We start from the raw sequence: 15,218 nt of genomic DNA on the forward strand, positions 1-15,218 counted from the left end.
GAGCTAATTGCAGCAGTAGCAGTGCTACAGTGGCTTCACAAACTGAGTAAGCTATTCAATGTCGTGCAGGCAGATTTGAAACCACTGTAAAAAGAGGTAAAATTCTGACATGTATTTGTTGAACATCTACTGTGCCTGTGGTGTTTTAGTCAACTCCCTTGTTGGGTCTTGAACCCACATCCTCTGACACCAAGAACCAGCTCTTAACTCACTGAGCTAATTGCCAGGCAACTGTTGTCATGGCAGATTTCCAAAATGGTCAGAATGTCACAAATTCTAATATCTAAACAAAAATCTGATAATGCATAAGGGGCCGTGTGAACCACTCTGGGCTCTGAGTGCTGTGAGCGCCAAACTCAATAGGGTGTGAATAGAAAGTAGACGCCCAGAGCGCTAAAAACGCATCTGGTGGACACGGCCCCTAAATTGCATCTAGACAGCATGGGAATGTTGGTGATTTGTTTTTAGCGATAAGTGTTTTGCTCAATGTGATGTTTAAAAATGCCACTCTTACATTGACTGCAGTTGTTCCCATTAGAGCAGATTTCAAAATGTTCTCGAAAATTCAGTTTTTGAGATAAAATTCAGGTATTTGCCAAACTTCATCAACCATGACTCAAAAATATTCTCAATTTTTTTCAGGAAGATTGAAAATGTATTTAGCAAGAATTGGATGGTATACGTTTGCAGTAATGTTTACAGTCATACATTTTCATGCACTGTAGTTTGCAGTTTTGTTGAGGACAGTCTGAAGATGCTCTGTGTCAATTGAGCAAAAATTGTGGGAGGAGATACATTTTAAAAGTTTTACAGTTGTTGAAAAAAACAGAGTGATGGACTTCATAATTTGTAATGAGTTTAAGTGGACTAAAGTTTCAGCAGTATTGAGGCTACATTGTGGTGAAGTTTCAAAACTGTAGCATCTACTGTTGGTTTGGCAGGAATTTTTTTTAAAAGTTTTTACATTTAAACGTTTATTGTGTGTGTGTGTGTGTGTGTGTGTGTGTGTGGAGGGGGGGGGGTCATGTCCTTGGAATTGAGTGAATCTGGCCTCGGTAGAAGAAGAAAGAAAGAAAGAAGTAGAGCAGTAAAAAAAAAAAATGCTGCACAACGACCACGCAATGATCGAAACTGTTGCACGTTGCCATCAGAGCCTGGTGGGTCCTGTCTGCAGTGGAGACACGGCCACTGAGAGGGCCGAGTGAGAGGACGGTTCCTGTAGAAGTTCCTACCTCCTCCTTTTACCAGGAACTCCTGCAGTGGAAACGCGGCTATAGTGGGGCTTTAAACGCCTTTACACAACAAGCTGGTAGGTCATTGTGATCCTCTTGTGTCGTGCAGAGAAAACATGTCCCTCAGGATGGACAATCTTCAGTGGTTCCTGTTACCTCCTCTCCACTGAGTCTGGTTCCTGGGACAAAGGCAGAGAGGACTGCAGAGGCAGAGGAGCAGATCTGGTCGTCATAGACAGTCCTGAAGAGCAGGTTGTGTGTGTGTGTGTGTGATTAACAATAATCTTCTTTCCTGTGTCATTGATATGTTCAGATAACTGTATAACGTGGTCTCTTCATATTTACCAGACATTCCTCATTGGATTAACCTCAGATAAAATTTGGATTGGTTTGACCGACAAAGAGGAGGAAGGCGTCTGGAAATGGGTCGATGGAACTCCACTGACTCTGTCGTAAGTCTTCTAATTTTTTACCACATATTTAATCCAACAATGTCTTTTCATGAGAATAGCTGTACAGCAGCTCCCTGATCACCTTGATACTTTCACACAGGATGATGCAAGTTGTTGTAGTTGCTTTTCCAGCAGGTGGTCTTAGAAACATCCACTGCTGTAAGGTCCTTGTTAAACACCACGTGACACGTTCTATGAAGACCACATCTATATGGCATAGTGAATAATGCTCATCATAATCAGTCATAATGCATTTACTGTATGGCAACACTCATAAACACCAGTGTGATTTGTCAAAGTCATCCAGGAGTGCCTGAAACATTTACATGATAAACATGATGCTCTTGTTCCCTTCTAGTTACTGGCGCAAAAATGAGCCAAATGATGCAGATGGTGTGGAGGACTGTGCCTATGTGAGAGCTGAAGAGAAGAGAGAGTGGAATGATGCAAACTGTAATTCGCCAATGAAGTCAATCTGTGAAAAAATGGCTCTGTAGTGTTTGCTATGATTATGTAGAGCTCTGTTCTTGTGTGTGTATTAAAAATGTGGGTATGTATCTGTGTTTGACTTTGCTGAAGATTGGATGTATGTAAAGAGCTTCTCAACATTAAAAAGCACCTGGAGGTGATGCTAAACATGACTCAACTCAGTCTGTTTCTTAACTGCACAGCTTTTTCATCATACTCTGTCTGCGTTGCGGTTTATCTCCAACTGACGACTCAAACCCTCACCTGCCCGTAATTGTTCTGCTGCAGAGCTGAGAGACCACAAATCCACAAATGAAAGTCACAAGCTAATGTGACACCAGCCATCACTTATATTAACCTTGAATGCAGGTGTTTGATGTGTCTTGATTTCAGATCATGGCTTAGCTGCAGAGTTCTCCTCTGTCAAGCCAACCTGATTGAGCATCTCCAGAAGTCTTTGTCCCTGACTGAAGAAAGAGACCAGCTGAACTCCACCCAAATTGAAGCCACCAAAGAGCGAGGCAGAGTTTGGCCGCATGCAGTGAGTCTTTGCATGTTTGTGTTTGTTTTGTTTCGGTTTATTTATGCATAAAGCAACTGAAACAAGGACTATTGTAGTGGCCTTCTTCCCATCCCGGCTGGTCTGTCTGCTTTTGGGTCCGCTGGGGAGCGACACGAGCTGCTCAGCTAACGCAACGGGGGTAGTAGTAGTAGTAGTAGTAGTAGTAGTAAACCTTTATTTTACCAGGCAAGAATTGCTAAGAATACATTCTTATTAAGGCAATGGCCTGGTAGGAGGTGAAGACCATAAGGGCAAGGGAGAGGGGGAGTATAACATTAAAATATAGACAATAAAAGCACATACAACAACAGTGACACAAAAGAAGAAAGAATAGAGACAATAAGCCAACATAATACAATGACATACCACAAAATGACAGTTAGTTTGACGTACAGTGACATACAACAAGTTATGTAAGGACAGAGATACTAAATGTAAAAACAGTGATACTAGACAACCATAAATGAGACAGTAACAGGGGACTCATGGTATTTCCACATTTCCCTCATCAAACTCATCAAATACACAATCCAACAACTCCAAAACACTCTTGTGGACAAGTTGTGACTGCACATTCACCATGCTATGAAATAACGTATAATTATGTAACGTTACAACCAGGGCCGTAGCCAGGACTTTTGAAATACCGAGGTCATAGTCGTGGTGCGCGGGGGGGTGGCGTCAGAAATTTGGGGCAATTTTATATTAAAAGGCTTCAATCTGGTGCACTTTGACAGATAAAAACTACACACATCATATTAGATTAATGCCAATTTTTATGATATTATCATCACTAGTGATCATCCAGAGAAGACCCAACTTCACTGAATTCTGATGAGAACACACCACCTATTACAAACAGTAGACTAGCTCCTCACATTCGTAGCAGCCACAGAGTAGCAAAAATATTATATTATAAAGTTTAATTCCAGCTCGAAAAAAAAAAGTCTGAAATGCAATGTGATGGTCCTGGTTGTTAACATACAGATTAACAGGTTTCTAGGGTGAAGTGTGCACTCTTTTTTTACCATAGCTATAGCCTACTATTTTTGGGTGACTTCCTTCTGGAGCGTCAGCTGTGTTCCTCACTTTGAAACAGGCCCAGGAAGTTTGTTTGCTTTTCCTTATAGTTACCACAAACATACATCTGACTGCTCCTTGTTGCAGCAAATTTTGGTTTGTGTTATAATTGGTTATTCACGTTGTTTAGCTATGTAGTATTTCACATTTCTATGCATATTTTTTATTAGTAAAATATCAGTGTCAAACTTCATTTTGGTTGTATGGTCTTCTTTGAATGGGAAAATATGAAGAGGTCTAGGTGAAATCAAAATGAGCCAAAAACAGTTGTATTTGGATGGAGTGAATATTATGACACAGGCTATTAGTGAAATATAGCCTAATTAGTTTTCCAAAGGTCAAATTCCACCTGGACATACATATCTCTGATAATAAAACAGCTGCAAAATTGCTCAGGTTCATTTTTTTAGCATCTACTTTTACACAGTTAGCCTACACATTACTTATTCATTTGCCTGATATCCCATGATTCAAAGGTAGATTTTACTCTAATGTGATTTTTGTTAGTATTCTTACTAGGCAGAGATGAAAAATTTACATTTTCTACTGTAGCCTACTCCAGACATGTCTGTAGTAATCTCACCGGTCTTAGCTTTCTTTAAATAAATAAATAAATAAAAAAGACTGAAATAAAACTAATGGTTGCCTAAACTTTACACCGTATGCTCTTTGTTAAATCTGTCCAACATTTTTTAGAAACAATTTCACAGTCTTTGTTTGTGAAATATTTGTGCTTGTGCACCACATATGCTCACATCTTGTGCGTCTCCTGGGGGCTAAGCCCCCCCTGTCCTTAAAACTTAGTGACGCCCCTGTCTGTAAACATAAAATTTATCATGTCACTGTGCTTTTCACATAAAGTTGATGGAAGAATGGACAGTGCAGTAGATGCCCCCTCAGTATAAGCATGCAAGCATGCATCTGCTTCTATTCTTGCCTCACTCGACTCATTATACCACTCTGCTCTCAGATTTATCACCGGATCCACTTATTCTACCCATCACTGCATACTGTATAAGAAAGTAGGATGGGCTCCTTTATCAATCAGAAGAGACATACATTACTACCTTTTTATTTATAAAGCTTTAACTGGCTTCACACCAACATATCTTAGTAATTTATTGAACTGGCCATCTCAAATTTATCCAACTCGTTCAAATGATTATCTAACACTCCAGGTTCCTCGGACGGATTCAGCTTTCGGTAGAACTGCATTCAGTTTTTCTGCTGCTCATACCTGGAACTCTCTTCAACGATCTCTGAAAATGAATTCATTTGTTACCCCAGGCCAGTTTAAAAACATGATCATAAATATGCATACTTTTGAATGCAATTGTTTTAAAAAATCCTAAAAAATTGTTGATAATGTCTGATCGTATTGCTGTTGATGTATTTTTATGATCACTGTATTTGTTATACGATTGCTGTTGATTTGTTGTGCTCTCGACGTCATTGGAAATGAGGGTTTACCCTCAATGGCTTTCGAGATCTAAATAAAGGTTAAAGAAAGAAAGAAAGAAAGTATAGTATCTGCAGGAAAGAGGTCTCTGCTCTCCCCCACTTACTGTAGCTCAACTAGTGCATAGTGCAGGACACAGACAGTGAACGGCGCTGAATTGACCCTATTAAACAGCTGTTTTCTCCGCATACATGAGGTTCCGTCCCGAAATAATACAGCGCTTCAAGTGCACGTATGTACAAAACTTTTACAGTGTAACAACTGGTTGGAAAGAGCAATTTATCTAGAGCCAACTCACTCAGTAGCCTTCTCCTCCACGGGCTCCGCGACGCGCTGTATCACTCGCTTTTTCAGAATGAATCGCCTTTTTTCCCGCGACCAGTAAACAAACACCAACGTACGTGAGGGCGTCAATAAACAAGAGCATTATAGGCCTACCGGAATTGTTTGGACAAGAGAGGAGTCACTCAGTCACCTTCCATCTGTCCTCCCTAATACTTTGCACTTTTTTTTTTTTTTTTTTTTCATTCATTAGGCCGAAAAAAATACCGAGGTCATGACCTCGGTGTCCTCAATGGTAGCTACGGCCTTGGTTACAACACATACTTGGTACTACGTTTGCTCTTGAAGTCACTCTGCCGAGCAGCCGTGTGTAGGATGTAGTTCTGCCTCGAAAAACAACTCCATCTAATAATGTTACATTATTATCTCATAGCGTGGTGAATGTGCAGGTCACAACTTGTCCACAAGAGCATTTTGGAGTTGTTGGATTGTGTATTTGATAAGTTTGATGAGGGAAAGCCTGGAAATACTGCAGAGCTCACGTCTCTGCCCCGCCGATCTACAAACAGCTTGCACCGACAATTAAAAGTAATGAACAGGGATTATTGCAATAGCTGAATTTTCCAAAATGTTGAACTATACCTTTAATAAAATGTAATTCACTTCACATCAGCATCTATATTAGAGGTGCAAACTTCCACCATTCAATGACATTTGCTATTTTGAAAGGAGAGAATAATTTCTCATGAGAATACTGACATAGGATTTAATAAAAAAATAATACAAATGTAACATTTTCATGGTTTTTATTTAATTTGTGACGTTCCCAGTCTTTTCCATGAAAATCCTGGAAAACTGATCAACTGTTTTCCAGATTTTACACAGAAAATGAAGACATACCCTGAAAATATACCTGGAAAAATAATTACACTCTTCTCAATTTTCTGTAAGTTATGTTCAAGATCACAGTGGTATTCAAATAATAGGATAGTTTGTGAACCACTGTATTGAGAATAGACTAGTACTGTACCCATTTACTGTGAACTTCTGGGGGATGAAACCATGAGGAGCATAAATCACATGGAAGCAATTTTTTGTGCCTACACCTATGTAACCATGATTACAAGCTTGAATGCACTGGTCGTTAAGTTCATTACTGTAACCATGATGATCAGTGTCGGCTAACCTTCACACAGTGCCTTTGTTTATCCCTGAAGTCGTCTTGTTCCTAAACCTCGAATTTCACAATAATTGCAAATAATTTACATTGCCAATACCAGAAAACAATGACTATAAAGAACTGTAGACTTCTGTTTTTGATCTCCTCCCTGCAGAATAAATTGACGTCACTGGTTTCCTGTTTAAAATGACAGCTTTACTTCCCCTAAACTTCAGATAAACAACTGAAATCATCAAGAGTTTTTTTAAGATTTTTTGCAGCTCTGATAGGTCATGCATGCTGTAGCTACATGCTGACAAAGTTAGACATACCAGACTTCAGAAGTCCAGCAGATATTCATGACTGTCTGACCGTGGTTAACTACTTAAAGCAGAAGTAAGCGGAATAATTGTGTTAATATAAGTCTTAAATAGTTATATCTTCCGAAGGCAATCACTTATAGTGTTTGGTCCGAAACACGGGTCTGTCAGTCACTCTGCTCTGCTGTAAGCCGAGGAGAAAACTTTCCTTGTATCCTACAACCTTTATCCAATGAGGAGAGAGAACGGCATAAAGGGGCGGTCCTCTCTGTGTGTGCAGCCAAGGGATGCGCGTGAATGTGGTGACGTAGGGACGAGGGCGGGGACTGCTGACTCCATCACAAGAAGTTAGCCAAAACGACCGGATCGCTTACCTCTGCTTTAACTCTAAGACTGTAGACTTCTGTTACACTCACAAATTTCCTGTTTAAAGTACCATATTTGAGAAGCATGTGTTACTTCCTTACATAGATAAAGCTGAAGCCATTAATCATTCATTGAGTCATTTACATTTTGGACCTTGCTGCAGCTGATCCTGTATCATAGTGAGCATCAATGGACGAAATCTATGTCAATGTTGATGATATAAGGCTGGACAAGTCCAACATTTCAACCAATCCCACAGGTAAGAGCTGTCAGTCAGACAGAGCAGAGAATAAATGTCTATGTTATGTGTGACTGTTTTTATTGACTGGTCTTTTCTTGGTTCAGGTCCCACCAGCTCTGAGAGGAGATGTCTTGGAGCTGTCGTCCTCTCTCTGAGTCTGCTGAGTGTTTTCCTGCTGACTGGACTCATCGGCCTCGGTGTTCACTGTGAGTCTGCTTCACTCAGAACTTAAAGGTCAAGTTGAATTCATGATTAAAGGATCATTATCCTGCAGTGGCTCCAAGACCTCAGTGCACTGCAAATATAGCTGCTGCTTAGCAATGGTCAGGGCTGGGCAATTTTAGGCAAGATTAGGCTATTTAAAAGTGAAAGTTTTGAAATGTAGAGGCTTGCTGTAGTGCCGTCATCAGGACTGTTGTCTTGTGTTTCCAGTCGAGGACATCTGGCATGGTACTGGACCTTTGTGAAAAGTGTGGGTAGATTTCTCATATGGAAATGTTGCACGAGCTGAGGCTTGAACGCACAATTTTCAAGAACTAAGACAGCAGCTGTTAGTGTGTAAAGGCAGATTTCTAACAGCTGCCAAAAATTCAGTTAGCCTATTAAAAAATCCCTCCAATGAAAATCATGTTTTTCATGTTGTTCACATGTTCCTGTGGGATTTTCTGATGCTAGAGAACATATCAGCAGAAAAGTAAGTGCAAAAATGCACTTCTGAGTATTTCTGCCTTCAAATTGCTGTGAACCAACGGCAGACGCTAACTGGCAGTTTCAGGCAGACTGGGGTTGATGCATCACAACCCCATGGTGGGGCAATAGTGCTTACAAAAAAACCACGGTTTTGTCTAACAACTGGGAAGAGCGGACTGTCCTGACATTATTTGGAAGGCTTTTTGCAAAAGTGGTCCTGATGCTGACGCCAACAGCAGTGATGATGATGAGGTGACAGTGTGTGAGTGTGTCCTGCTGTTTCTCCACAACGTCATGCAAGAGTTTAATTGTGCAATACTCAAGTTGGAAAATGAGACTGCTACTCTACTCAATGTGCATGAAGTGATGAGTCGACTGCGTAGGCAATTAAGGTTGCGCCGGGCAGACAAGTTTTATGGCCACAAAACAAAACAAGCAACCCGTAAACTGAGTGAACGAGAACAAAAAAAGTTTGAAAAACTGGCTGACTGCTTCTTTGAGAGAGCAGTTCAGTATCTGGAGGCCAACTTTGATTTTAATGACCCAGTTTCTCACACTAGTTGTCTACAACTAAGTGGCCCAATGGAGTGGGATGCACTGGAAGGACTGATCAACAAACTAGCTCTGCAAATAGACCAAGATCAACTGTACCAGGACTACAATGTACTGAACAGTGTATTTGAATTCATCCCAGAAGACCTGGCACCAGACAAGAAATGGGCGTTTTTTTTCAAGAAGGAGAAAGCTGCAACTGAACTGTATAAAGTGGTATCTTTTGTGTTTTCTGTACCAGTCAGTAATGCTTATGCTGAGCGTGTGTTTAGCCACATGGAAGATGTCTGGTCAGACAAGAGGAACAGGATGTCAGTGGGCTTGGTGAAAGCAGAACTTCAAGTCAGACTAAACTTTAAGGTATCATGCTTGGAGTTCAAAGCATTTGTCGAGAAACAGCATGGACTACTGGAGGCAGCAAAAGGGGATGCCAAATACAGATGGAAAAATAGGTGAGTGGGAGACCAAATTCATTAAGTCAAAATGTTGTTTATACTGTATTATAATACAAATTGATCCAATCATGTTTTCATCTGTGTTTTTTAAAATTTGAATTTAAAATAGAAAGGGACAGCAGCAGACAAATGAGGCCAGAGTGTGCGCAGGGTCAAGTGCGTCTTTGTCAGGGTCAGGAGCATCTGTGTCAGGGTCAAGAGCATCTCTATCAGGGAGAGAATCAGAGACAGATAGACAAATGGGTAAGCAAGGAAATAGAGAGTGATAGAACTGTCAACTTAGTATATTTGCATGTCCAATCATGTTTCAATCTATTTCTTTTTTCTTTATTTATAATGTGTATATAATGTAGAGGATGGCAGCAGCAGACCAAGGAGTCCAACCAGAAGGAATGCAGCAGAGACAAGAACATCTGTGTCAGGGTCAAGAGCATCTCTATCAGGGAGAGAATCAGAGACAGATAGACAAATGGGTAAGCAAGGAAATAGAGATGGATAGAACTGTCAACTTAGTATATTTGCATGTCCAATCATGTTTCAATCTATTTCTTTTTTCTTTATTTATAATATATATTTAATGTAGAGGATGGCAGCAGCAGACCAAGGAGTCCAACCAGAAGGAATGCAGCAGAGACAAGAACATCTGTGCCAAGGAGACAACCTGTGTCAAGAGGACAACAAAGGTACAAGAGAGGTTACAGGGAGTCCTACAACTTAGTACAGTCCTTAGTACTTAGTAGTTAACTTAGTTTTTGCCAGGCAAGTTTGCTCTTTTCATATCCTCCACTGCATAACTCCTTACACCTGTGATGTCTCTCTCTTTGTTTCAGTGTGTGGACATGGCTGCTGGACTCAAATATTTCAAGGCTGGGGTAACTCAGGACCCAGCCCGGCCCAGCGCAACATTTTATTACATTGTATTATCTTCATTAACGTGCATAGGACGTGCATCGTCCTCCTTAAATAAAAATAAAATTAAAATAAATAAAATACACATTTGGTCCCTTTTTTTCACAAATCCAAGGTGGCAACCCTATGTGTGTGTGTGATTAACATTAATTTTCTTTCCTGTGTCATTGATATATTCAGATAACTGTATAATGTGGTCTCTTCATATTTACCAGACATTCCTCATTGGATTAACCTCAGATAAAATTTGGATTGGTTTGACCGACAACGAGAAGGAAGGCGTCTGGAAATGGGTCGATGGAACTGACTCTGGCGTAAGGCTTCTAATTTTTTTTTTACTACATATTTTATCCAGCAATTTCTTTTCATGAGAATAGTTGTACAGCAGCTCCCTGATCACCTTGATGCTTTCTCACAGGATGATGCAAGTTGTTGCAGTTGATCATAACTTTTACAGCAGGTGGTGTAAGAAATCACTGCTGCAAGGCCCTTGTTAAACACCACTGTAGCAGAGAGGATCAGGTTAGATAGTTTGGAGAACAACAAAGTCCACAAGAGGACCTGGAGACTGAGCTATGACTCCTGTGGGAAATTATAAGTTGATCTTCACTTGTTCTCAAACTCTGTTGACATGTATCTTGATTTTTAGGGTTAGAGCACAAGGTGGAAGGATGTAAGGACCCTTTTGAGAATTCATGGTTTATCATTTCACAAAGCAAATTGCCTTTTTGAGGGTCACAACATGCTCAAAAACTCATCAAACTTTGCAAACACATCAGACCTGGTGAAAATTATTTCAGTGTTTGAAAAAAAATCATGTTTGTTAAAGGGATAGTTGAACATTTTGGCAAATTGGCCCATTGCCATAATCCCTATAGTCATAGCAGTAGGTTTGTTACCTTTAATTGTTGGTGTAAGCTATTTTTAGAACGGCGGAGCAGAGCCGTGAGCGGCTCAGAGCTAAGGGTAATGGTATTTCTTGGTTTCCTGCATCAAACTCATCAAATACACAATCCAACAACTCCAAAACGCTCTGGTGGACAAGTTGTGACCTGCACATTCACCACACTATGAGATAATAACAGAACGTTACCAGACAGAGTTGTTTTAGAGGTAAATTCATGCAAAAACACTGATGCACGTTGCCTTCAGGGACAGTTTTTCCGCAAGCAGTCTCTGGGCCCTAGTTTCCTAGACCGAGCGAAGTCTAAGCGCAGCGCAGCTTCGCCACGCCAACGAGGCATGTCCAGGTCCATTTTGCAAGTTTGGTGGGCAGCGCAGTCCGACTCAGGCCAGCGCAAGCCCTCCCCTCGTCCCTCCTACCGGCGCAAACGGCAAAGGGGGAGGAGACAAGAGGAGGAGAGAAAGGCGTGAAGTGGGATTAACACAGCCGATTCGGATCTTCACCAATCAAATGAGCTCCTCTCCTCACCTTTAACTGTGCCGCGGGCGATGCGCACTGCAAGTTTGTCATTTTATACTTTGACATGGACGGAGGAGACAGCGACGCCAGAGGCCGAACCTCTCCCAGGAGGAAACAGCTGTTTTGGTCCGGAGGTCCAGCTCAGAGTGGCCGAATAATGAGTTTACTAACATCCTTAATCAGGTTTGATCTGATACACTGAGAACCACTGCCCAGTGTAAGAAACAACAACTAATAAACTAATAAAGAAACTCACATTTATTCAAACCCTGTGTAAGAAAGATGAGAGGTGTACACTAATCACAACATAAACAAACACCATGCCGGATGAATAAATAAATTAATAAGTAAATAAATAAATAAAGCGGATCATCACAACGGCACAGTGCGTATCTCAACACGGCAGTGACATGCAGTCATCCTCCACCCTCAGTCCTACTCTTGGGATATCCACAGCTGCTTTTCAGTGCCAGTTCGTCCCTGCTGTGTTAATTCAGGTGGAGTTTCCATTACGCGTGCCGACAGCCTTTGATCTGACTTCAGATGTGACGGGACAATCTATATAGATATAAATTCACGTGTTGATTCCATTAGTTGCATTAAATAGTGGTTATTGTGGATATTTATTGCATTGAAATGTGCCTGGTACGTGGAAACCTGCCTGTGAGGTCATGGTGACGTGTGTGCACTGCAGGTCAGTCAGCCAAACTTCCACTGCACCTGCTGCGCTTCGCCCTGCGCTGAGAGTAGACCTGGTTTGAGGTGGCGAGCTTTCAGCGCACCCTCGGCGGGATATTTTCGCACTAAACTTCTACTGCGCCAAGCTGAATCTGTGACGCCTCCCCCTGCTGCGCGGCCACACCTATCTCAGCACAGCGCGATCTGCCAATCTGCCAATCTGACCTTGCGCTAGGCTGCGCTGGTCGAAACTTGCATTACACCGGCTGCGCTACCTTGCGCCACCTGCGCTGCGCCACCAAACTAGGGCCCTCTGTGTTTACCTCTAAAACAACTCTGTCTGGTAACGTTCTGTTATTATCTCATAGCGTGGAGAATGTGCAGGTCACAACTTGTCCACCGGAGCGTTTTGGAGTTGTTGGATTGTGTATTTGATGAGTTTGATGCAGGAAACCAAGAAATCCCATTAGCCTCCGTAGTGTAGCTCTGAGCAGCTCGCGGCTCTGCTCCGTTTTAAAAATAGCTTACACCAACAAATAAAGGTAACGGACCTACTGCTATGACTATAGGAATTATGGCAATGGGCGAATTTGCCAAAATGTTCAACTATCCCTTTAAACATGATGCTCTGGTTCCCTTCTAGGTACTGGGCTGATAATGAGCCTAATAATGGAGGTGGTAAGGAGGACTGTGCTCAGATCAGAAGTGATGGGAAGAGAAACTGGAATGATACACCATGTGATACGTCCTTGGATCTGTGAAATGAGGGCTGCTTAGTGTTGGATATGGTGATGAAAGGCTTCAGTAAAAACTGTTCCTGTTTGTTTACTGTAATACTTTGGTCTGTGTGAGTGTTTGACTTTGCTGAAGATTGGATCTATGTAAACAGCTTCTCAACATTAAATTGCACCTGGAGGTGATGCTAAACATGACTCAACCCAGTCTGTTTCTTCACTGCACAGCTCTGTCCACATACAGTACTCTGTCTGCATTGTGGTTTATCTCTGACGGCTCAAACCTTCGCCCGCTAGATGCAATGATTAGCTCCGGCTTGCACAACTCAGAATGAATAGAGTGAAGTATGTTGAAATCAAAGGTTACAATAAAATACAGGTTTATCTATTTAAAATAGGGTAAAACATACATCTGCATTCACACTGCAAAAGGATAGTGGTCCACAGTGAAAAAATGTGTATTCAGTGTGTTCACACCATAGACTGTAAAAAGAATGGACGTAGCGTCCGTGACGTCACCCATTGGTTTTGGGGAGTCGTTTTTGTGACTCAAATATGGCAGCCTGAACAGCGCCATGTTGGATTGGCCGGCCGAGAACCCGCCCACTGGCCTCGAAGCAGCTGTCCACGGAGCTGCTCGGACCTGTCACTCAACGTTTCCGTGCCCTAATTGGCCAGAGTTTTAACCTAATAACAGTAAAACAGTAGAGTTAAAAAAAAATTCACCCCCCTCAGACTGTGTGCGGGGGTAGAAACTATCGATTGAGACGAAAAAACGTTCTGACACCAGGCTTTTAACATGTTTACTGAGGATGTAGAGTCGGCGATTTTAACATGGGGGTCTATGGAGAATGCTCCCTTCTGACACCAGCCCCCAGAGGAAGCCGGGGGGATTGCAGTTTTTTGAACGCGGAAGTGAGCTTCACTTCTCAGACCGACAACTGCCCCCTTGGTTCACACATATATTCAGAGCTGACCACTTGTGATCAGATCACCATAGTTAATAACAGGTCTGAACAGGGTCTTGACTGCACACTTAGTTCAGTCACTGTTGCACTAAAGGAAGTGCTTAACAAATGCTCGAGTTCAAAATGTTAACACTTTAAATCATTTTTATTAATAAAATACTGGAAAGGGTCGATGTGTTAAGTTAGTTAGTTAGTTAGTTTCATTTATTGTACACAATGTGGAGATTTGTCTTTGGTCTCATAAAAACAACAAGCAGGATGACAACAACAACAACACTTACACACAAACATCTTCAGGGCAAAAAGCAGGACAGCAGCGGCAGTTACATTAAAAACGCATCAACGGGACATGGGAATAAGGAAAGTGAGCAGATGGTCTGAGGTGAGCTGTCATTATATTGTTGTGATATGTTTTTAAAGGGAGAGGTGAGGGCAGGGGAAGTTAACTGCTTGCAATCTGCAAACTCACCACTAGATGTCACTAAATCCTGCACATTGGTTCTTAAGGTACCAATTGTACAGTTGTAATTGTTTTATCCCTGAAGTTGCCCATGTCGACTTGAATATTCCATCAAACAGTTCAAATCTTGCAAAACAAAACTCTACAGCTACCATATACAAACTGCCCTCCTGACATCAACATCAGTGAATGTGTGGCGTGTTTCAGTGTTTATCTTTGTTTATCTTAGACCGTCACTCAGTCGACCTGACCGAGCGTCTTCAGGCCAGTGGAGACCTGCTTTTGGCCAGTCTGACTGCAGTGACTGAGCCGGACAGGCTTTAGCGTTTGTCCATATTTTATTTATTTATTTATTTTAATGTTTATTTAACAGGGACGATACATACAACATTGCCACAAAGAATGGAAAATGCGATGCATACAAGACAGCTAATTTGCAGTCTTTGTCCCTGGTCAGGCTAAAGAAGGATAACAGATACTGAATACAATAGGTGCAATAATACAAATACAGTGAATAGGTATCATGAATAATAGAATGAGTTAGTTGGTTGTGGTTGTCTGTGTGGTTTCTTAAGTCCTAAATGAAGCAGACTCACAGTGAACACTGAGGCCGATGAGTCCAGCCAGCAGGAAAACACCCAGCAGACTCAGAGAGAGGACGACAGCTCCATGACATCTCCTCTCAGAGCTGGTGGGACCTGAACCAAGTAATGACCAGTCAATAAAAA

General features: G+C 41.6%; 1 protein-coding gene across 1 annotated transcript in view; it reads left to right on the forward strand.

The window, feature by feature from the left end:
* Positions 1–13,232, forward strand: part of LOC146965418 (uncharacterized) — a 35,040-nt gene extending 21,808 nt beyond the window's left edge. Inside the window, exons 5-7 of the mRNA XM_085765316.1 lie at positions 1,342–1,484; positions 1,581–1,684; positions 12,972–13,232. Coding sequence (XP_085621442.1) covers positions 1,342–1,484; positions 1,581–1,684; positions 12,972–13,089 — 365 coding nt within the window. The 3' untranslated portion in view covers positions 13,090–13,232. The remainder of the gene's footprint in view (positions 1–1,341; positions 1,485–1,580; positions 1,685–12,971) is intronic.
* The last annotated feature ends 1,986 nt before the right edge of the window (positions 13,233–15,218 follow it).

The sequence above is a fragment of the Trachurus japonicus genome, chromosome 21, assembly GCF_045865225.1.
Source record: "Trachurus japonicus isolate A0001 chromosome 21, Traja_1.0".
In the NCBI taxonomy this organism is placed as follows: domain Eukaryota; kingdom Metazoa; phylum Chordata; class Actinopteri; order Carangiformes; family Carangidae; genus Trachurus; species Trachurus japonicus.